Raw genomic sequence first — 23205 nt, 5'->3', positions numbered from 1 at the left:
ATGGAAGTATTGAACCTTATTACAAAGTGAACTTTAAGTCTAACTCAACCCCATAAAACCGGTTTGCACCCACTTATATACAATGAAATGTCATAATCTCTAGTCGATGTGGAATCTCCAATACACCCCCCTCACGCCGAGAGTGACAACTCGTGCATGTGATAACATATTATAGGTGGTCCGATAACGGCCCGATAGCGGGTTGCCTGATCAGCCCAACAAACACTAGCTAGGATAGACTCGAAATGGCTTTGATATCATATTATGAATTGGACTTTAAGTCTAACTCAACCCCATAAAACCAGCTCATGGGGTGAGGTTTGCACCCACTTATATACAATAAAATGTCATAATCTCTAGTCGATGTGGGATCTCCAACACACTCCTCTCATACCGAGAGTGACAACTCGTGCGTGTGATAACATATTATAGGTGGTCCGATAATGACCCGATAGCGGATGGCCTAATAAGCCCAACAAACACTCGCTAGGATAAACTCGAAATGGCTCTGATACCATATTACGAAGTGGACTTTAAGCCTAACTCACCCCCATAAAACCGACTCATGGGGTGAGGTTTGCACCCACTTATATACAATGAAATGTCATAATATCTAGTCGATGTGGGATCTCCAACACACCTCCCTCACGCTGAGAGTGACAACTCGTGCGTGTGATAACATATTATGGGTGGTCCGATAACGATCCGATAGTGGGTGGTCTGATAAGCCCAACAAACACTCGTTAGGATAGACTCGAAATGGCTCTGATACCATATTACAAAATAGAACAAAGATGAATAAAAGAGAACAAAGATGAACAAAAGAGTAAAAAGTCTTCTCAAAATTTAAAGAAGACATAAAATAACGAGAGGACCAAGCCTAAAGCCAAAGAAGTCTACAAGCTTTCAAGAATGGGCTTCAATTAATGTCTCTCTTTATAGTTTCTTTTGTATAAATTTGTAAATAATATAGAATAGTGTGTAGGTAGATGCTAAGAGGGAAACCTAAAGATAACTCTTTTTGTAAAGCATCTTTAGACATTAGTTTAGAACATTCTAGAGTGTCCCTTCATACTTCACTATAGGCGCTAGAGTGGGTAATGTAGAAAGGGACTTTTGGTTAGCTTCTTATGTAAGCTTTGTATACTCTTTGACCGGTCATTCTCCTATATAAGGAGGACTTGGGTCCTTCTAAATACAGAATTGATTTTTGAAGTAACAAAACTCTCCCAAATTGGTGATTGAGTGAGTGAGAACTTGCCTTCTCCTCTTCCTAGTCTCATCTTGAGTGCCTTGGTTCCTCAAGTGGCGGCAATTCACACTTATCTTGGAGCATTCACACTTCAAGTGGCGTGTTCATCAACCAAGAACTACAACCACATAAGTCTTCTTTCTTCTCCATCTATTTCTTCCATTTCCATGTCCATATGAACCCCTTAAACATGTCTTAGGCCTTTTCTTGCAATTCTATTCGGTGTTTTAGCTTCATTTGTTGTTTTGTTCGGTTCATCTTCTTCTTTGCTGAATATAATCGGTTCATCTTCCTTTTCTAAGAATTTGTTCGGTTCATTCCACTTTTAAGGCAATTAATCAGTTCAATTCAATTCTTATACATTTTAATCGGTTCAATTGACAAGAAATGGACTTCCATATGAGTTTTGGTGTTTTGGTGCAAGTTTTGGTGAGTTCTTGAAACATAGAACATTGATCCATTTCTATAAAAGTTCCTATTCAATCTCCAACTCAAGTTGATTCCATAAAATGTCAAAGAATCATCTCTATCTTGTTATTGGAATCATATCAATTCTTGCCATGAAAAGTGAAATATAAGCATTATAAGCTAACAATGCAAGGTTTTTGGCTAACTTACCACTCGAAAAGAAGCCCATTAGATGTAAATGGATTCATAAAATAAAGCATAGAGTTAATGTAAATGGATTCATAAAATAAAGCATAAAGTTAATGTAAATGGATTCATAAAATAAAGCATAGAGTTGATGACATCATTGAGCATCATAAGGCCAAACTGGTCACAAAAGGCTATACCTAACTTGAAGGAGTAGACTACCTAGGCACCTTTTCTCATATTGCCAAGCTCACAATTGTTCAATTCTTGCTTGCTCTAGTTGCTATTCAAAACTAGAACTTGGAACAATTAGATGTTAATAATATTTTCCTGCATGGAGACTTAAATGATGAAGTCTATATGGATTTATCACCTAACCTGCTTTTAAACCCAATCAAGTATTCAAGCTAACAAAGTCTTTATATGAGTTAAAACAAGCTAGTAGGAATGATTTGCCAAATTATGTACCTCTCTTTTTTTCATTGGTTTTGTTTAATCCAAATCTGATCACTCTTTGTTTACTAAAAATACAACATTTACTTTCACAATTTTACTTGTGTATGTTGATGATATCATCATTATAGTCCAAGATTCCATAGTTGAAATACAAATTGTGAAACAATTTCTTGATAGAACCTTCAAGATCAAGGACTTGGACGACTTAAATACTTCCTCGATCTTGAAGTAGCTCAATCACACAAGAAAATACATATTGGTCAAAGAAAACATGCTCTTGACATTTTAGTTGATATTGTAATGGTTGCTTCTAAACCATATTCTATGCCAATCACACGCAATACCAAACTTCTTTTTGGGACAAATGTTCCTCTTTATGATAATGATACCTATTGTAGACTTATTAGATGTTTACTTTACCTCACCAACACAAGATCATAATTTTTTTTGTTATGTAGTCTATCAGTCAATTCCTTTAGAATCCAACTAATCACCATCATCAAGCTTTTCAATGGATATTAAGATATCTTAAGTCCAATCCTTCTCAAGGTTTATTTTTTCTTCAAGTTCTTTAATTCAACTTAAAGGCTTTAATGATTCTGATTGTGCATTGTGCATCAATATTATACGTTCCATTACTAGTTACTGCATATTTTTTTGATCATCCCTCATCTCATGGAAATAAAAGAAAAAAACTAAATATTATATCTAGATCATCATCTGAGGCTAAATATTGTGTGTTGGTCACACAACTACTTATAAATTACAAGGACAGACTTATCTCCTCCGTGATTTTCGTGTATCCATTTATTCCCCAACCAACTCTTATTATGATAACTAAGCTAAATTGCTAGACACATAGCTAATAAATCCAACATTAATGAGAAAATAAAACACATTGACATTGATTGTCATATGATTTGTGACAAAATTCAAACTAAAGTTCTTCACCTCTTACCCATAAAATATATTCACCAAACTACGGATATTTTCACAAAATCTTTTGATCAAAGTTCTTTATCAATATTGTTTCTAAGCTATACACACTTCAGCTTTAAGGGAAGGTGTTAGAATACCTTTATTTTTTTTTCTTTAATAGATTAGTGACTTAGTTGATTGTTAACAATAAGCCGATTATTCCCTGTTTCCTCTTTTTCTCCTCTTCTCCTCCTTCCATGCATGAATATTTAGAGAACTAATTTGCTTCTACATAACTTATGGAAAAAACTAGAATAGGCCCCAAACAACAAAAATAAGTGACTAATCACACAACATAAATGATGGTGTGTGTGAACAAATGAAAAGTGGATTTCAGAAGCATAACAATTTTCTTAAGAAAATCTGAAAACAACAATATTCTGTTTGCAATGTTAGAAAGAAATAGAAAGACACGAAGGGTATTTAGGTAAAGCTGCATAAATCCCGCGTAGAAATAATCTTTATTGAGCTAAAAAAAGGCAAGGAAGTTCCCATTCAACTTCAGGTGCTTTACTGTTAGCAGTTAACACAGTTAGTGTGTGAGCACTGAGATAGTTCTAGCTCTGCATTCCGTGTCTCTTCCCCTGAAATTGCTGCAAAATCTTTGTTTTGAGCCGTTAAAGCGTGTTTGTTTATTCTTTTTTGAGTGTTAGAATGTTGGAGGGAAGGTTGTTGGGTGGTGCTATAGTGATGTGGCTGTTGGCATGCAGATGGGTTGTTCCGATGGGAGAATCAGCAATAGGAGTAAACTGGGGCACCGTTTCTTTCCTCAAGTTGCAGCCTTCAACGGTGGTTGATCTCTTGAAAGATAACAAGATTCCAAAAGTAAAGGTGTTTGAGGCAGAGCCTGAGGTGCTTAAAGCTCTCATGGGGAGTGGGATTCAGGTGATGGTTGGGATCCCCAATCAGATGTTGGCCCTCCTCGGCACTTCCCCTACTGCTGCTGATTTGTGGCTTCGCCAGAATGTTTCTGCTTACATCGGAAAAGATGGTGCTGATATCAGGTTTTTCTTTTCCTTTCAAAACCATACTTTGTTTTTATTACACCAAGCACTCCACCAACCTTTACTTAGAGACAAGTTTCTTTTGAGTGTATGTAGAGATTATCAAGAAGTGTGTTTTGTCTTTTCCAACAAAGTTTTTTTAGTATACATGAACAACTTGTTTAAGAATCAAACCTTAAGTTTCAAAATCAATAGCTATTTATTTCCTTAACAATGTCTAACATTAATATTGAAGCCATGATAAGAGTGTGGAGTGGTTTATTTTGTTGCATCCACATGGAGGAAGTTTGCTGAATGATAAAGCTATCTTTTACAATCAAATGGTGTCAAGAATCAACTCCTTACTTGATTATCTTCAACCTTATATATTTTTAATTTATTGAAGAAGAGTAGATAACACACAAATTGAGTTTTTCTGCTCTCCCTGAGACGTGCTTTGCATATTGCACTGGAATTTCTTATGGCAAACTGTTTACGTAACCGATAATATCTAGAAACGTTGCCATGAGTCGCTTAATGCAGTCGTTTAAAGTCTGGAATGTTATTATTATGTTGAAGTCTTGAATTTGAGCTCTGCCAATCGAAGACTATACCTTGAAGTATTTGTCCTAATAAGAAAGATCCTATTCATTTAGCCTGAAGAACATTGTCTGTAAGTTTAACTAAAATATCATGTATACAGTTAAAGAACTTTTTCTTTTGAACCCTGGCTTCTGTTAACTTTCCGCTTCTTCCCCAGCCATAAGTATTAGCTGTTACAGACTTACAGCTAGTTTTTTTCTTTAGAATATTTTGATGTTTAACAGCATTGAAACCATTGTTGTTTTTGTTACAGGTACATTGCTGTTGGTAATGAACCATTCCTCACTAGTTATAATGGTGAATATCAGAACTTGGTGATGCCAGCCATACTCAGTCTACAGCAGTCTTTAGTGAAAGCAAATCTTGCTAGTTACATTAAACTAGTTGTGCCTTGCAATGCAGATGCATATGAGTCTTCACTTCCTTCCCAAGGGGCATTCCGGCCGGAACTGACCCAAATCATCACTCAGCTGGTTCAGTTTCTGAACTCAAACGGTGCCCCATTTGTTGTTAATATCTACCCATTCCTCAGCCTCTATGACAACAAAGATTTCCCACAAGACTATGCATTCTTTGAGGGAACTAGTCATCCTGTCACAGATGGAAACAATGTGTACACCAATGCATTTGATGGAAACTATGACACTTTAGTTGCAGCCCTAACTAAAGTGGGATATGGTGAGATGCCTATAGTAATTGGGGAAATTGGTTGGCCCTCAGATGGAGCCATTGGTGCAAATATGACTGCATCAAAGGTTTTTAATCAAGGTCTCATCAGTCATGTTCTAAATAACAAAGGGACCCCTTTGAGGCCAGGTGCTCCTCCTATGGACATCTATCTCTTCAGTCTGCTTGATGAAGGAGCAAAGAGCATACTGCCAGGAGGGTTTGAAAGACACTGGGGGATATTCTCGTTTGATGGGCAAGCTAAGTATCCTCTAAACCTTGGCCTTGGAAACAAGGAATTGAAGAATGCAAAGAATGTGCAGTATCTTCCATCCAGATGGTGTGTAGCAAGCCCCTCCATAGATGCTCAAAACGTAGCAAACCATATGAGAATTGCATGCAGTGTTGCGGATTGCACCACACTTGATTATGGAGGTTCATGTAACGGGATTGGGGAGAAGGGTAACATTTCATATGCTTTCAACAGTTACTATCAGTTGCAAATGCAAGACTCACGAAGCTGCAATTTTGATGGGCTTGGTATGATCACTTTCCGAGACCCTTCAGTTGGTGACTGTCGTTTTCTTGTGGGCGTCACAGACAAAGGCTCTCACTCCTCTGTTTCTCAGACCAGGTATCGGTGGTGGGTTCTACTACCATTTCTAATCATAATTCAAATTATCTCTTCTTTTTCATTGTGATTCCGAGGTTTCATAACTGGCTTTTTCATAGTAGTAGTCAAGTAGAATATCTGATTTATATGGGCTGATAATATAGTACAAAATATTCAACTCCATTCTTGGTTCTGTAACCACTATAGGAACTAGGCATTGTTGTATCATAATACAAGTGATGATCTCAACACCACAGCATTCAATATTACACATCCTTTATCATTTCTACTTCTTCTCGTGACTTCTATTACACTATTACCATTTCTAATTTCTAACTTGGGCATGTGGAGAGGATCCAAATCCATGTTTACGTCTGAATAAAGTAAAAGTAAAAAAAAAAAAACATTTTATAGAAGCTTCCTTAAAAACTGGCACAATCATCAACAAAGCTTAGCAGAAAACAGCATAAACATTGAGGATCATAAAATTGTTTCAATTAGTAATGGAGATCATTCATTTCATGATTGTTCTACTCCTAGTCTGTTTCCTAACTCACCATTCACCAACCACTTCGATACTTTGGAAATTTCGACTACACTTAGCTCTAGGTGCTTCTAAATATGTTTTTTTATTTATTTGCTCAGCCAAATAGGAAATAAGATATGTAATACTTTTTTATCTATAAAAATGGAAAGTTTACAATAAGTCGCACGTTTATTCAACCAACTTAAGTATGCATTATACAATAAAAGTGTTGTACCTACAAACTTCTAAATTTTATTACTTACCAAAGAGTTTAATTTATAAATCAACGCAATTTTCAAATTATATGATTACAAACATACTCAATACCTTTTAATAAATAATGGAAAACAAGTTAACGAAAATAACTTTTGAGGTAGTACCTAACTATAACGAAGTCTAAATTTATTATAATTTTTATAAAGTTGAGCTATTTAGATTAATATTAGTTCTACGTTTTTATTTATTTAAATTTCTCTTCCTACCAATAAAGTAAGGCGTTTGTTTTTCTTTCACTTCTTTAAGTTTTAATTCCTATAGCTTTTATTCGTTAAAGTACCACGATTTAATATGTGCTACTGATATTATTCAACTGGAGTAATTGTTAGGAATTTAAAATATATACATATATGTAATATTTTTTTCTGACAAATTAAATTAATTTATACATAAATTAGAAAAAATAAATAAGAAAGTTTTTATAAATTAATTTATACATAAATGAATTTTAACTTATACAAAATTTAGTTTAACCAAAAATTACAAAGAATAAAAACACTTTTTTTCCTGTTATCATTAGATTTACCTTTACACTTCTGCCACAATTACATCTGCACATTTCTGAGTGGCATATTATCAATCTAATGATTTTGTAGACATTAAAAACAAGAAAAGAAGACAATCCATCTTTTGCTTTTAGACATTCATAAAAATAATGTTTCAAATAATATCTCAAATACATACCCTTGCAAAAAAATTGTAATTACAAGAAAACATACGCTGCTAACTGATTTTTAATCACCAATGACCTACACAAAAATAATGGCAAATATAAGAGCAAAAGAAATTGGATAGAAAGGGACATTATCCTTTGGTCAAGGAGGAAAGGCAAAGGTGGTTAGGCACAACAGCTGGCATGCACTCATGTTTCTGGAGCAGCAATTCTTAACCTGGGCAATGTTCAAAGAACTCTTCACAGCTTGCTGAAGCAATTGCACAAGACTTGTGGTAAAACATATTTCTGACCAAAAGTAATGCCAAGGTGCTAATGCTGAAACGCCCGAATAATCTATTTTGTTCCCCCTTTTATTCTCAAATGAAGTAAATAAGCAAACCCATTCATTCAATCTATAAACCTCATCCATCCAAAACGGGAAGACAAAGTTCTACTCATAATGAAAATATAAACAAAGTCCACATCCACCCCTTAGTGAACCCTTCACATCGAACCCCAGTCAAGAACACTGAAACTGACATGCATGATCTAGTTGCGTCAAGTATCATCAACTTGTGAGTGAAAAACAAAACTGGGAAATGTAGTGGTGATATCTCTGCCAAGGAAACAATTTAAGTCAGATGTTAGATGCTTGAGCTTGTAAAATAAAATAGTTCGTGAGAAGTAAAACACAGATATATTATTAGAAATGCCATCCAGGACAAAATCAATCATAAAGGTAATCGTATTGACACCAAAATCCAAACAGCTACAATTTTAAACAAAACTTCTAATATGAATGACCCATGTACAATTTTACATGCATAGTCGAGATAGGTCATGAACATGTGGATATATTTTGCTTCTTTTTAATTATTCTTCTAATGATACGTTGCATTAGCAAAGAACTTCTAAACTTTTAGTTACAATTTTTATTTCGAAACAATTTGGTTAAGTTTTTTCTTTTTTTTCCCTTTTTCATTCCTAACTTGAAAGTGGAAAACAATACACATGCAATTATGAAAGTGCTGAGAATAAGAGGGGACAGGGGAAGATGAAAGATGCATGGATTGTAATAATTTTAAAATAGTAAAATATCATTTCCGTTATATTATGATTTTACTTAGAATACCTATATCAATCTTTTAAAAGACATTCGAGTCAGTAAAGATTTGAAACTTTTACTATAAAAATGAGGTCATTAAAAAGAAGAAGAAAAAAGAAACACCCCCTGTTCTCTTTATTAGATATTATTATAGGCTTTTGGTATCCAGTTTGAATTGGTAAAAAAATCAATCGAGCCAACTAACAAAACAATAGTAAATTCCTATTGAGAATTGTGTAAGGAATATAATATAAATCATAGAAGGGATTCATTAATAACATTTTTTAATAAAATTTGGGGGTTGTGGTTTGCCTTAGAACACTGGCTAGCATTCACGGTTTGCATTAATAATGTTGCAACTCATTTTAACAAACATATCCCAATATGCTAGGTAACATTTCACTAATTTCCGAGACAAATTCAAAATCCAAATAGTGGTCATAGCAGGAAGGAACTCACTTGAGATACTGAAGTGTCATATTTTTCAGAAGAGATGGATGCCGCAAGACAAGGTTTCGCCATTCTTCCTTGTCAATCTTCCCATCATGTTTGGTATCAGCTTCCTCAAATGTCTAAATAACTCAAGAACTATCAGTGACAGATCACCAGAGAAGATTATAGTAACACAAGAATGATTTTATATACCAACCTCATCATTATCAACTGAACACACAAAACTCTAGTAATTTATGATGTTCACAAGAATAAGGCTGAAGGAATGGTTTACTTTATTTAATAGAAATTCTGTAGCACTTCGGACAGACTATGAGGAACGTTGCATTATTTGCGTAGAGTACACACAATTGTTGCATTAATGAATCACTAATGTGAGATACAATGAAGGATGGACATAAACTGTCAAAAGGACATACATACTTAAATTTGAGAAACAACAGAACTAGCTGCCTGTCGTAAACAATTACAAACACAAATTACACAGATTTTTACTTCATAATTCCCATTGCATATATATATTTCACATGCTTCGTAATATTACTTTTACTTCTATAGATTTTCAAGAGTAAAAATATAAACAATAAATGCCATGCTTACTCTAACACAAAAAGAACTTACGAAAAACAGAAAGCAAGCAAAAAACAAGTACTTATCAAATGCTTAAAATATACAGTCTAGTAATGAGCATAAGTTTTGACATGCAAGTTATCAGGTAATTTAAGCACCTTGTCAATAATACTTTCGACCACATCATCTGAAAGATTCATGCCAGATTCAGCTAGAGTGGCCACTACCATTTGCTTTACCTATACACAAATAACATCAATCATCAATTATCATAGTATGAAACAGATTCCAGGGAAAGAGACATTTTTTTGCCCTACAATTATTCTAAAATATGATTTTAAATTCATTTGCAGTTAAATTATAAAGATACTCAAGTTTTAAAGAGGCAGAAGGAAAAATAAAACTAATGTGTAAATTTTGAGAATGCTTAACCTCCAATGTTAAAGCTATAAGATAAAAATGGTTATTTCAACTCGGGTATGATAATTTAATTCTGATTTTAGGCATCTAACTATATCTCTTGGTAATTAAACATATTCAACCCATTTTCCCAAGTGAGGTCCTTGCAATACATTACCAGTTTCATCTAGGTTGTTCTCAGCTCTCACATCAGTAACTGATAAGAACAATTTGTCAAATTATATTCCAAGATAAGGTCATGTATATTAATATCACCAAAAAAATCATAAAGTTGTTTAATTCCTGACAGGTTATCACCTATAGTTGAACTATTTTTCTCCCAGTGTCAAAGCCTTGGCCTTTAGATAAGGATGGCCAATCAACCTTTGAAAACTCTTGAGCTAGACTTGTTTTCAGCCCAGGATGATGGACCACAAAATAATTGAAAATAAACATGCGATTGGCTTAGGAAAAAAATTATGCAACTCAAGGCTGATTCAAGTTCCCAACAGATGACTCTGTCCCACATTGGTTGTCAGATGAGCCAAACGCAATTAAAAAGTAGTCCTACATGGTTGGTAGACAAAAACTTCATTATTCAACATCATGAGAAAACAAAGTTACCTCTTGCCTTTCAATGAAACCTTGCTGTTTGAGATCATACAATTGGAACGAAACTGCAAAAGGGAAAAGTTGGGATTCCTCAACAGGCATATACATTACAATCAATACCAAATGCAATAAAGAAATAAAAAGACAACTACAGAAACAACACATGATCTAGCTCCCTCTCCAATAAATGCCCTTTCCATTCAAAACCCACATTAAAAATGTAGACCAGATAGCAGAAGTCTTCTAAAGAATTTTCATCCTTACACTCAATCTTATCATCAATTGGTGCATTGGGATGAAAGACAGAGAGAGCCCGTGCAAACTCTTCAAAATCAAGTATGCCATTGTGCTTTGTATCAAACAAGTCAAACACCTACAAACAGGAAAAATAAATTTCTAAGGTTCATATGATATGTATATGCTATGCAACTAACTTCATAGTAATCAGAAAATATATAGCACGCAGAAAGGGGCACCCACCTAACAAATCAAAGATTAGACAATAATAGCATAGAGTGTCACATTTGTTAGGCCAAATTGTAACATGGTAAAAGAAACCAACCAGATTATAAAGTATATAAAGGTAGTTGAAAAACAATTTACTATGGAAATTGAAAATATTATCAAAAGTTATGGCATTTTCAGAAAAACAGTGCGCACAAATATTTGTTATATAATTATATTGTTGTTTCTTTTTCATCAGGGGGGAAATGTAAAAGGCAGATGGAAATTAAACAAGTTAATGCTCTATATACCCTATCTGCAAATAAGCTCTCTTTCTTGTTTGTCTTGAACAATGCCAACTGAAATTCCTCCTGCCATGTAAAATAAGGAAACCATCAAAACAAACAAAAAGGCAACATTTAGACCTACAAAAAAATGCCATAAACAATATAAATATTGTGATTTGTACATAAAACATAATGCCCATGTGAAGTTATGATTAAAAGGTTAGACTAGGAAGGATGTCATTATCCAGAATGTTGAAAATACAAATATCAGAATTTCATAAAACAAAATGACAGAAGGACAGAGCAAAAGATAACATAAAAAACCTTATTAATCAGACCATCATCAATCACCGCACTGCTGATCTTCTTGAACAGTTCATACAGCGCTTCAATCTCACTTACACTAACTGCATTTACAATAAAACACAGGAAAATATTATTTTGTTAATATCTCTTTCCTAGTATTTTTATAAAAAAAGAAAATTGAGAAGAAAACAGATGAATATTCTATAACTGAATCAAGTCTTAAAAAAGGGACAATAACTGAACAAGGTTATATAGATTCATTTCCATCTAACTGTTACCTAAGTCTTCAACAGCTTTCAACAATTTCTGTAGCCAATAAAAGGAACTAAAATAAAATAAAATGGTAATATTGAAGTGAGCATCATCTCCCATTCAGATTGTACAAGTTATGTGTTAAATTATGAATCTCAGAATCTAATTGTATCCTAGAATCTTTTATTCCCATCTTCATTATGTAATTTGGTCCTCAATAATGTATGGCCTCCATCTCCAGTTAACAGTAAAAGACATATATAACTAAGTGTTTTCCACTTTAGTCTTCCAAATATTGAGACAACCAAAGAGGGAAGATAAGGAAAAAAAGAGATACAGGCACAATTAGACACAAGAAAATAATGAAAATGGGGGCTAATTTAATAACTGTCAATGGCAACACTGAAATAACAATAATAACTGGTCTATTTACTCCCACAAAAAGCTCCTCACTCAACATAAGAAAGAAATTCGGGACAATGACATACACACTGTCTCTCTTGCAAGAAGTTCTGGATTTTCTAAACCTCTAGGTTGCTTTGACGAATCGGCATCACAACAATTTACCAGAGCAGCACACAAATGCTTTAATCCGTCTAGGCACTGAACCATGATCTCTTCCAGATGTCAAAACACTCCATACCTGAAATCCAGGAGGTTAAAGGATAAGCTAATCATATGCATATATTTTTATTTTTGCTTTAGTCATTGATAAAGAAAAACAAAGTGATGTGTTAAATGTAAGATAATCATATCGAGTCTACTTCTGCCCTTTGATATAACAACTTTGAAAGATTTCTCAACATATAAAGGAAGACACCTACAAATCAATTTAGTTTTAAGCAGACATCTGCACAAAAACACCTATAAAGATGGTGCAAAGAAGAAGAAGAAGAAGCACACAAATGACTACTATTTATCCTGAGAAAATTGCAGATAACCAAGCCTAAACTTATGCTTGACTTGACACAATGTTAGATATGTGATACTGCCAGCAATAAGCAGATTCTAGCTTGTGTTGACAAACAGAATGAAACATTGTCAATCTATGTTTTGAAGCTCAGACAGTTTAATGGATGAAAACCTTTTATTTCTCATTTCCTTTGAAACATAGCTTCGTCGCAACTCAGACTTAGAGGAAGAGGCATAGAAAAGGATTAGGATACAACTTTATTTGTCTGACAACAAACTAAGCAAAATCTAATGCAACAGATGCTTCTACAATTAGCATAACTAGGGTACATGCATAGTATTAGAAAGCAGTATGTATCAATAAAATGTTTGCACCCCATAGGAATCTATAACAAAAACATCAACCTTTTGTTTGTTACCACTTTCCTAGGGAATTTAACAATTCAATATAATTTTAATACCAGACCGAACTTGACTGAGCCTTCTATCCTCCACCTAAAATTTCTATGCAGTGTGCGGAAGGGAAGTATTTCTACTACCCTCTAAAGATTGCTTTTTAACAGTAAAAGGTGCCAGTAGTACAAAAACTAGCAATTAAAGAATGATTCTATACCAGACACAATAAAACAGAATCACCCCATTCCAATTTCAAATACTCTACACCCTCAACCATGGAAAGCAGAAACATGACATCAGAGAGAAATCAACGAATTTAATCTGCCAATAAACTTGGTTATAAAAACAAGCGACAATCCGATTCAATGCGACGAAAACATATTAGCTAACTGATAACTTCCAAAGCCAGGTAATCGAATATCACAGTTTCAACAGCAGAGCACAAAATTGAGACGGGATTTTTAGCTGGACATGAAACAATCAAGGCAAAAATAAAGCAACAATGTGACACAGGGCACGTCCCTCCTGAATTGGAGAAACACATCTCATTGCAGATTTCGAATCCAGAACCTAAACGCATACTGACCGTGCAACGATAAACAGATACATCTCCATTGATTTTTGATAATACACATCAAAATAAAATATAAAAAAAATTGGGGATTTCTAACGAGATCTAAAGGGATTAATTAAACAATACAAAAAAAAAACAGAACTTTAACAGAATTGAGGTGAGAAGAGTTGAAATGGAGAAGTGGGGTTTACCTTTCAGAGAAAGAAGAAAGAGAGAAGGGGAAGCGAAGGGGAGTTGGACTGAATATTCTCGGACATGTTGGTCTGCCTTCGAAAATCGTAATCGCAATTTAGGAACAGGCAAGCATCAAGGTGGGTTTTTGGTTTTATATATATTTTTGGTGAAAGAAAAAACAAATTGAGGGTTTGATGAAATTGTTGATGAGCAATGGAAGTGTAAGAAGGTATGCAAAATTGAACAATCTTGTTTGCCCAACAAAACTCACTCAATTGATTCTGAATTGTGAATTGTATTTATGGAAAGAATGGTAGAAATGAGAATATCATAACCAAATAACCCTATTTCATATTTGAAACATTACCTTCTTTGGAAGCCATATGTCATGGATCCTAGCACGTGCACACTAACCTTCCCACGTGCCTAACTGTCTCTTCATTTTTGTGTTCCAATTCTAATGCATCTTGATACAAGATTCAATAAATTTAATTATTGTTCAAATTTATTTAAAGTATAATTTTTTTATTCAATGCAAAAATCATACAAAATCATTCCAATTTTGAATACCTTCTTAATATGAAACAAAGGCACACTTAATGCTTAGCTATCTTCATAATCCTCAACCTACAACAATTACTAGTTCCTCCATAGTTGACAAAATTTATAAGGCAAATGAATAATAAAAATGATGTATAATTAGTATTTTACAAAATAGATATATATTTGTAGATTAAAATTTATAATAAATAATTCAAATTACAAATTATATTATAAGAAAGATATGTAACAAATAAATATTTTTGGTATATATAAATTCTATTTTAGATTTATAATAAATAATTTATATTGTAATTGTTGTTTTAATTATTGGTATTTTTTATGCATGTTGAGAATCAAATTAGAAATGACATTAAAATTAACACACACACACACAACTACTGTTGTTATTTTTCTTTCACAATCTTCTTTATATTTTTCAAAACATTCAGATCATCTAACAATAGATCGCATTACAAATCACTTATTATTTGTTGGATAACTATTATTTTATTTTATTTTACTTTTCGTTACATGAAGAAAAGAGAACTTGAAATTCAAGGAGGAAATAAAAGCTTATCCCAAACAAAATTATTACTAGTTGATCTAAAATTATTCTTAACTATCTAAAAAGTAATAACGAAGAAGATATATAAGCTCATGAGCTTATAGAGAAAAGTTAAATAAAATTTTTTTAGAGAGATAATGAATTAAAATGAATAGAAAATAAAGTTGTTGTTTTTTATTTATAACATTAAACTAAACTTAAAAAATAAATATAATTTTTTTATTTAACATTTAATTTTTTTCACTTAATATTAATAAATTAGGCCCTTTCAAGAAAAGTGAGTGAAAATTAACTTAAGTTGTTTATAGAAATTTGTGATAGGAACAAAACTTAACTGTATATTTTGAAGACTGGTGGTATGAAACTGATTTCCCTACAATGGACTTTCATAGCTAAACTGCATTTGTAATATGAACGTATTGGTTAGAAGGGACATTTTTAATACACATGTTATCTCTGTGTATCTCTCTTTATCAAACAAAAGGATGTAAAATAACAATGTAAAAAAATAATTTCCCCACATAAAACTCTTTCGGGAAAGAGATAGTACAAAGGATTTATACATTGCTGACATTTATGAGACGTTAAAAAAGAAATAATAAGAATTGAAGTTACAAAGATTATTATTACTGTTGCTGTCATGCTGATCTGAATCTTACTTTTTCACACCATGTTCTGATTTACTTCTTGCCCTTCTTATCATTTTTTTAGGATCCTTGTCCACCTTTCCGCTTGAACTACTTTCATCTCTCACAACCCTGCCCTTCTCAGATTGTGTCTCTGCAATGTCTCCTCTAATAACCATTTTTTTTTCCATGTCCAATGCCAACTTGCCATCTGATCTTTTAGTTTTGTGGTGATGATCCCTTTCTCTAATTTCTTCTCCGTTGAATTCTTCTTTGTTTGGACCTAAAGAATGTTTGCTTTGGGTGTCTCTTGTGGTAGCTGCTCTATCTTTTGCTCCCAGAAGTATTTCATGTGGCTTTGGCAGTTTGTGACTGGAGGTTGCCTTAGACCCTTTGTCTTGTTCGAAGTAGAGCAGCTGCACCACTGTTCTTAATGGCAGAAGCTCGTTTTTTACTGCATGTCCACGCACTTCTGGGGACAATCTTTGGCAGTCTAGAATCCCACACAACCGCTTCTTGTCTGCTTTGCTCATTTCAGGATGCATCTGTTCATGAATAAAACTTCAATCGCATCATATAGCACCTTAAATGTGAATCTGACTTACAACTTGTTCATTCCTATAATGTGAGACTTCTTCACTCGTTCTTACATTCTAACAATCTAAGAATTTCGGTCAACAGATCACAACTCAACTTTATATATGAATGAAATTCGCCATCACATCTAATCCAAAATCTTAAAACATCATGTTCGTAGGTACTCTCTCCATTCGTATGCAATTTGGACTTCTTCATTCACACTTACACTCTAACCATAGACTTGTTATATTTATGCTTGTTGTTAAAGAAAAATCATGTTAAAGGAAGTAATCATAGCACTTAATATTTTTTCCGTTAGTAAATAGCACTATTTTAGCTGTCAATGTCATTGATTTTTCACGTGCAATTGTGCAGCATTGAAGCAGGGAACTGTGAAAAATTAAAAAGTGAGTGCAGGAGTGGTATGGGTAGTTCACCTTAAGATAGATGTTAATTGCCCGGTACAGATCATCATGGTCTTCTCGAGCAATACTGGGCACAGTTTCTGCAAGAGAGACAAACTTTGAAACTTGCATGTTATCATCCCTTGCGACCACTTGAAGATAGGAATCAATAAGCTTTCCAACATTTCTAATTGATCTCAAAAAGTAGCTGTTATCCACAGCACCTGGGGACATTCTTTTCCAAAGCTTCAAGAAAGTTTCCAACACTGCTTGAACTAACTCTGTATCATAATAATTCTGGTCAGAAGAGGATGTTGAAGGGTAAAGCAAGTCACTCACTGTTGCCTCCTCAAACTGCAGGCTGGCTCTCCTTATGAGTTCTGTTTTTGTCACCGAGGAGACACCAAGGTGAATTGAAATGCTGAGAAGCCTAAACAAGAAGCCAACCGACACAGACCCTCTATCTGCAGGAATCATGCTTACAATTGTTTCAAGAATTTTTCTGTTTTTCTCCTTAGATTCTTCTGTTTGAGACACTGAACTGCCAGAACTTTTAAGCTTTGTGATGCCCGGTAGCCACCGGCAGGCATAGACATGCAAAGCTTCTCCGATAAGTTGTGGAGGGAGCACATATGTTGATCTAATAGCCATAACTATGCACCTGAAAAGATCTATGTCAAGATCAGAAACATCTTCCGTCCACCAATCTTTTGGCACAGAATGGTGCTGTTTTTTTGTGTAACCTGGCCTGGTGTAGGTGTAGGACCATTTGACCTGCACACAATAATCGTTTATAAGCTACAAAAAAATCCAACGGTCACACAAAACTGAGAAGGTTTGATGGATCTGAGCTCTTGACCTGTGGAGGTGGTGTGAGAATTTTCTCAATAATTGAATCAATGCACTTTCTGACAATACCAAGATTCTCAGACCACTCCGGCAAAGTAGCAGTAGTTTGAAGCGTTGCAATGGAATCCTTCCAACCTTCAAGAATGCATGAATTGAAGAAAGACTCAAGTTTTCCAACAAAGTTTCCCTTCTCAATGGAATCGTTCATTCTAAGGAACTTGGCAGCACAGAGAGCGGATACAAAGTTATGGGCACTTATGTTGATTGCAATTCCGTAACAAAACTTGGCACACAGTTCGAAAGCATCTTCTCCTCCAGGTATATCATGAAGCTCAAGAGAGACACTCTCCGAATCACCAGTGTCATAGCAAAGCCTTTGTAGGAGGCCACATTTGGGAAGAAGCGGAAACTGCAGCTAAAAAGAGCAGAATTATAGATGAACCAATGATTAAATTTTTATTCATCTTTTCCACGCACACCACATTTTCATTCTAATCCCGATACCTTGTGTAACAGATAAGTGATATCATTGATTTGTATCACAAGGTCTGCAGCTATATCTGATATCAGAGTCCTGCATTACGACAATACATGTTATTTTGAAAAAAAAGTTGTATTATGTCGATTTTTTTTTAGCCAAGAGTTGCTGCAAAGTGCAAAATACCTGGTAGCTTGTTCAGTGTGGAATGTATCTGCCTTTGTCCCAAGTTTCATGAACTTCATTTTTATTTGTTTGAAATCGTCAAGAAAAAACCTCTACTTCAAAACCTGCAAGTTCAGGTATGACTACACCTTGAACGACACTACAATAGATCTCATAAAGTCACAGAGAGAGAGAGAGAGAGAGAACTAAATCCAACAAAGGGTTATGTCATGATGCATGACCATGAAACAGCAGAATACGGAAGCACCAACTTAGATTTCTTCATTTCAAGCAAAGGGATGAAGAAAGAAAAGGAAATCAGAAATCACTGTAGATGAAGGTAGAAGAATATGACATGATATCCTGTCCTGGTCACTCTGTCGGTTACGAAAAAGAAAATGCTTCTTAATAAGAGAGAGAGAAATTTGCAGGAAGACCATACCTCAACCTCATTGATTTTTATATACAATCCTGAAAGCCCTTCAATTCGTTGAAGATGCTGCCCTCCACATATTAAAGAAAAAAAAAAAAACAAATTCCAGTTTATGCCGTTATCCACCAATTGCTTAGAGTTTTGCCAATTGACATTCTTTTATGTTTCTCTCTATGGTACACTTTTGAAAGTTTCTGCCTCAACCGTTAAAGTAGAATAGATGAGTAGGTGAAGTTAACTAAAGTCTAAAAGTATTACAGATGCGGAATACTCTCACTGACTAACACCAGGCTTCAGATTTTTCTGCCTCCTCCGCAGTTCCTGACACATGTAACACAAACTGAACAACATGAAATTTGGTAACCCTTGTTGGCAGATAATCTTGTAACTCATAGGATACGATACTGACCATATAGTTTTTGTACCAAAGTATAAAATAATAGAAGAGAAAGAAGGGAGCTGAAATTGGGAAAGTGCTACTTATAATTAGTATTAATTATGTTAAAACGTTGACTCGAGTCATGATAATCCTTGCATGACTTGATCCCTAGCTGATATGTTTAAATTTGTGTCAGAAAGACTAAAAAAAACTCTAAAAAGTAGAATGGAGGCAATAGTATATGTTTTGGGTACTGAATACTGATGCAGCCCCACACAAGTTGATAATAATAGCAAATGAAGAAAGAAGCTGCAGCACGGCAGAAAATGCACTGAGCATGCATAAACATACATGATTACCTTGGCGGTTGGGTCTTGGCTAGAGAACGGGTAGTGGTAAAGCATGTTTATGCAATGTTTGGAAGTTGGGAATTAAGAGTTAGGTGAGGCAACATTAATGATTAGAGCTTTTATACAGTGCTCTCAAAAGTGTAGTAAATCCAAAACAGATATGCACTAATACACACCCCAATGCCAATCTCTTTAGAAGATACACTTTTGATTAATTCCATGTATATAAAGATACGTGGCTTTGTTCAGACAATGATATGAAAATCGGAGAGAAAGTGATGCACCCAGCTAAAAACTAGTGTTACCAAAAGCTTCCTAACCGAAGGCAAATAATTTCTTGTGTGGCTACTTTGTTAAGTCACTTTCGTCGTGTCTCAAGAGAATTTTGATATATTAACCAATGTACTTTTTTTTTCAGTTTAAACTTAGAATAGGCCAGAGTGGTCCACTGCTATGGTCATCTCAATTATCTTATTCCCCACTAAGCATATAGGAATCAAGAAAGGTGGAGGCCAAACTTTTCTCCTTTCTTCAATTTGTTTCTCTTTTATTCTCAATTTTGGCCAGGAATTACTGAGATAGTACACTACTGCTTTATTTCATAAAACCATCCTCACGTTTTTTTAAAGATTTTGACTTTTAAAAAAAACTTAGCTGCATTTTTAGTCTTTTTAATTATTTAAACTTCAATTGCACAAATCAAGTCTTTTTAGTTTTCTTTCATTTAATATTTAATGAAATTACATTATGACAAACTAGGTATGAGATAGTAGTGAGTAAATATAATGTAGCAGTTAAAAAGCACATCTTCAAACTACAATGATTTAAAAAGAAAAGTATTTCCATTTTAAACAAATTAAGAAGTCATATAGAATGAGTTAGATATAAGATGAAACCGGTAAGGATTGAGAGACATAATTGCAAATGAAAAAAAAAACAAAAAACTTGGGAGATTCAAACAGCGCAATTAGAAGAACATGAGATAAAAATTGAGTAATGTTGAGGGATTAAAAATAAGGCAGTGGAAATAAATAAGGGAAGGGGAATCTAAAATTAATTTTGATAAAGGATGTGGTATTAGAGATAGGCTCTCCCTCCCCACTGTTCATTGGTTAAAATCTAACATGCAGCATGGTCTGTGCTTTGACAGACAAATGGTAGTAAAGCAAAAAGTAAAAACCTGTGTTTGTGGCATGGCACTTATTGCCTTCAACTACACAGAAGAATGAAAAACCTACCATTATTGTTCTTTCTTCCAATTAAGATTGCATTCGAAGGCTAGCCATAGCACCTTTTCCATATAGGCAATCCCCACAGATCCCGATTCCATGAACACTAAAATTCAGAAATGTGTGTGCATGGTTAAAGTCAGCTATGTGCTGAATCAATGTTATCTATTTTTATGTTGTTTGATGGCATTCAATAAGGTGTTTAGCCAATTATGTAGACATTCTCTTCTTCTGGAATTCATAAACTCTCTGCCAGTTACCCACTGTCGAAGGGCTTTATCATTTACTTTTGTCCCTTTTCTTTTGGAATTTTTTGAGCACAAATTCCTTTTTGATAAACTTCTATTATCCTTTGACAAAAGTATTCTTCACCTTTTTAAGCTTTTAATTGGTTAAGGAGTGAGAAGTCAAAACCTTAATGCTTTAATTAAATAACTTTTACTTTGTCACATATTTATCTCTCTATAGTTCTTACTCTACACTAACATAATAAAAGACATCAAACACCAAACAAAGGAATTGGAGACGTGTCGAGAATTTGAAAGAGAGAAGGAAGAAGAGAACATACCTGTTGCTATATTATTGGTGCAACTGTAGGAAGCAGAAAAACCTTTACAATTGAAAAGGCTGCACGGTTTAGAAGTAGCTATAGTGTACAAATTGAAGAAATTATATGAAACAGCATGAGTAACCAAACTGAAGCTAGAGAGATACAGTGGCCTAGCACCAACATACATATGAACATGAACATGAGAAGCTGTAAGCTGAGTGCTTTAGTAGTAGTGTTATGCAAGTAATCCTCAGAGAGAGAAAGAGGGAGAGAGAGACTGGGGAATAGGGTGTGTCTGTAACTTATGCTTCGGTTAGAAACAGCCAGGGAGACACCAACTAAAGAAAAATGAGTACCACAATGTCTCCTAACCAAGTGTTACGGGGTACAGCAGGGAATGGAGAGAGAAGGAGTGGTTCGTTGGGATTAGTCAACATGGTAATGTATCAAAAGCATGCCATGATAAATCCATTGAATAGTAAATAGAATGGAATAGAAGAGGGGGAAAAGAAGACATGGGAAAAAAATGAAAACAAAAGGAGTAAGCAGTGTCTTTTCCTTCTTCACCCAACAGCTTGAAATTTGGTGCTCTGTGATTTGAATTACAAAAAGCATGCATTGCAAGTGGGCTATGACTTTGGAGTGCTCCTATACTAATTGAAAAGAAGCTTGTGTGGGGCCAAGTCTGTGCAGAGATAAAAGATCCTCTGTGCATTCCTCATCATGCTTCCCCCCACTAAACCTCAGCAGGATATTCTTATACTTTTTTAAAAGGGTATCTAAATTAGTTCTTCAAAAGTACTAATATCAGGTTAAAAATTTGATTTTTTTTAACAAAAATGTTTTTCTGCTTGTATACACTTAAGAATTGAACTCCTGATTAAAGACTTAAAATTTAGTTATTTATTATGCCGTGTGATATAAGTGAATAATGTTGTATTACTCGAATGGATTATCTGCATGTCAGCCACGTGTCCTGCCCTATGCCGTTGGTTATATCTTGGTGATGGGATTGGTCTGACTTGAGTGTTGGTTGTTTTGGAGGCCAAACACAGACAAGCACTCCTCTTTATCCTGCGTGTCACCCTTTCATTTTGCTTAATACTTCATGCGTGTGCCCTTCTTCTCTGTGTTCCTGTTCATTCACTCGTGCGTCAATCGTCTTGCTAACCCTTTGGGGACCCACTTGATTCCCTGTCACTCACTAGCAACCCCACCCATCCATTCATTCTATCCCTTCACCTCAACTAACATCTACTAACTATGACTTAATACCCTTAAAGAATAAGCTGCTACAAAGATAAAAACAATGGATTTGGTATTGGTGTCAATCTTTGAGACCTACAACCATATGTATATATAATATCTATCTGTGTGAAATAAGCTCAAAGCAAAGCAATTTCCTCAATGGTCCTACACAAATGATGCCTTGACAAGGAGATGACGATGGCCATGATGAGCATCATGATCTCAATAACATGATCATGATCATACAGATCTTTATCATCATTTTCTTTCGGGTTTCTTAGTTAGATTTTGTATTTATTTTGAGCATTAAAACTAATCTTTGAAAAAGGTGAAAAAAGATGAAGCCGACCATGTGCCTTTACGTGAAGATAATAGTCTTTCTGATGACAGTCTGATGGCAATACATTTTGTTCATTCTGTGTGCAGCAGCACTTTAACTGATGTGCTTTTTTGCTCCTTAACCTTATTTCCCCTTGCATCATCATAAAAGGTTGTAAAAGGAAACTCTCTAAATATATTTTACTTCTATAAACCATATATGGATATGCATCGTTTTTAATTAAATTTCAAAGGGATGAAAGAAACTGTGCAACTTTTGATGTAATACTCACTCACTCACACTTTTTAAGTTAATACTCTATCAACTAGCTGTCTCACATTATTCACTTTTTTTCTTGGTTGGATTTCTTAATTTATGCCTGGAAGATCTTCCAGCCCGCAG

The 23205-nt window shown here is 34.5% G+C and overlaps 3 protein-coding genes across 20 annotated transcripts; 1 reads left to right on the top strand and 2 right to left on the bottom strand.

Annotated features, from left to right (window-relative positions):
• The first annotated feature begins 3761 nt into the window (after nucleotides 1-3761).
• LOC137806811 (glucan endo-1,3-beta-glucosidase 5) lies at nucleotides 3762-6437 on the top strand. The gene is made up of 2 exons (XM_068607110.2): nucleotides 3762-4284; nucleotides 5120-6437. The coding sequence occupies exons 1-2, from the start codon at nucleotides 3935-3937 to the stop codon at nucleotides 6231-6233; spliced, it is 1464 nt and encodes a 487-aa protein (XP_068463211.1). The 5' UTR covers nucleotides 3762-3934; the 3' UTR covers nucleotides 6234-6437.
• Nucleotides 6438-7561: 1124 nt separating this feature from the next.
• On the bottom strand, nucleotides 7562-14443 carry LOC137806810 (calcineurin B-like protein 3). The gene is made up of 9 exons (XM_068607109.1): nucleotides 14104-14443; nucleotides 12519-12673; nucleotides 11797-11879; nucleotides 11497-11556; nucleotides 11006-11114; nucleotides 10754-10806; nucleotides 9889-9969; nucleotides 9167-9279; nucleotides 7562-8218 (listed from the first exon to the last, which is right to left on the bottom strand). The coding sequence occupies exons 2-9, from the start codon at nucleotides 12640-12642 to the stop codon at nucleotides 8161-8163; spliced, it is 681 nt and encodes a 226-aa protein (XP_068463210.1). The 5' UTR covers nucleotides 12643-12673; nucleotides 14104-14443; the 3' UTR covers nucleotides 7562-8160.
• A 1239-nt stretch (nucleotides 14444-15682) lies between these two features.
• On the bottom strand, nucleotides 15683-21969 carry LOC137806809 (BTB/POZ domain-containing protein At5g47800). 18 transcript variants are annotated; one of them, XM_090300286.1, is made up of 10 exons: nucleotides 21422-21827; nucleotides 21255-21296; nucleotides 20696-20792; nucleotides 18987-19049; nucleotides 18738-18794; nucleotides 18317-18420; nucleotides 18157-18226; nucleotides 17663-18067; nucleotides 16837-17577; nucleotides 15683-16365 (listed from the first exon to the last, which is right to left on the bottom strand). In XM_090300286.1, the coding sequence occupies exons 6-10, from the start codon at nucleotides 18373-18375 to the stop codon at nucleotides 15850-15852; spliced, it is 1791 nt and encodes a 596-aa protein (XP_090156412.1). In that variant the 5' UTR covers nucleotides 18376-18420; nucleotides 18738-18794; nucleotides 18987-19049; nucleotides 20696-20792; nucleotides 21255-21296; nucleotides 21422-21827; the 3' UTR covers nucleotides 15683-15849. The 18 variants fall into 18 exon arrangements, with proteins under 18 accessions (XP_090156412.1, XP_068463207.2, XP_068463206.2 ...); XM_068607106.2 differs by having other exon boundaries at nucleotides 17663-18061; nucleotides 18738-19049; nucleotides 21422-21595; XM_068607105.2 differs by lacking the exon at nucleotides 20696-20792 and having other exon boundaries at nucleotides 17663-18061; nucleotides 18738-19049; nucleotides 21422-21700.
• Nucleotides 21970-23205: the final 1236 nt, after the last annotated feature.

Source organism: Phaseolus vulgaris, chromosome 3 (assembly GCF_051622355.1).
Source record: "Phaseolus vulgaris cultivar YP4 chromosome 3, ASM5162235v1, whole genome shotgun sequence".
Lineage (NCBI taxonomy): Eukaryota > Viridiplantae > Streptophyta > Magnoliopsida > Fabales > Fabaceae > Phaseolus > Phaseolus vulgaris.
Note: the sequence above shows the minus strand (reverse complement) of the source record. Positions and strands in the feature narration are given on the sequence as shown.

Bases quoted from the DNA above. Each gene is read 5' to 3' on its own strand.
- LOC137806811 (XM_068607110.2), top strand. From the start codon at position 3,935: ATGTTGGAGGGAAGGTTGTTGGGTGGTGCTATAGTGATGTGGCTGTTG. The intron at 4,285-5,119 runs GTTTTTCTTTTC...TTTTTGTTACAG, and splicing joins AAAGATGGTGCTGATATCAG to GTACATTGCTGTTGGTAATG.
- LOC137806810 (XM_068607109.1), bottom strand. From the start codon at position 12,642: ATGGTTCAGTGCCTAGACGGATTAAAGCATTTGTGTGCTGCTCTGGTA. The intron at 11,557-11,796 runs GTTTTTTATGTT...TTTACATGGCAG, and splicing joins ATGATGGTCTGATTAATAAG to GAGGAATTTCAGTTGGCATT. The intron at 8,219-9,166 runs GTGAGTTCCTTC...TTTCCTTGGCAG, and splicing joins ATGACACTTCAGTATCTCAA to AGATATCACCACTACATTTC.
- LOC137806809 (XM_090300286.1), bottom strand. From the start codon at position 18,375: ATGAAGTTCATGAAACTTGGGACAAAGGCAGATACATTCCACACTGAA. The intron at 17,578-17,662 runs GTCAAGAGCTCA...TATTGTGTGCAG, and splicing joins TTCTCACACCACCTCCACAG to GTCAAATGGTCCTACACCTA. The intron at 16,366-16,836 runs GTGAACTACCCA...ATTCATGAACAG, and splicing joins CAATTAACATCTATCTTAAG to ATGCATCCTGAAATGAGCAA.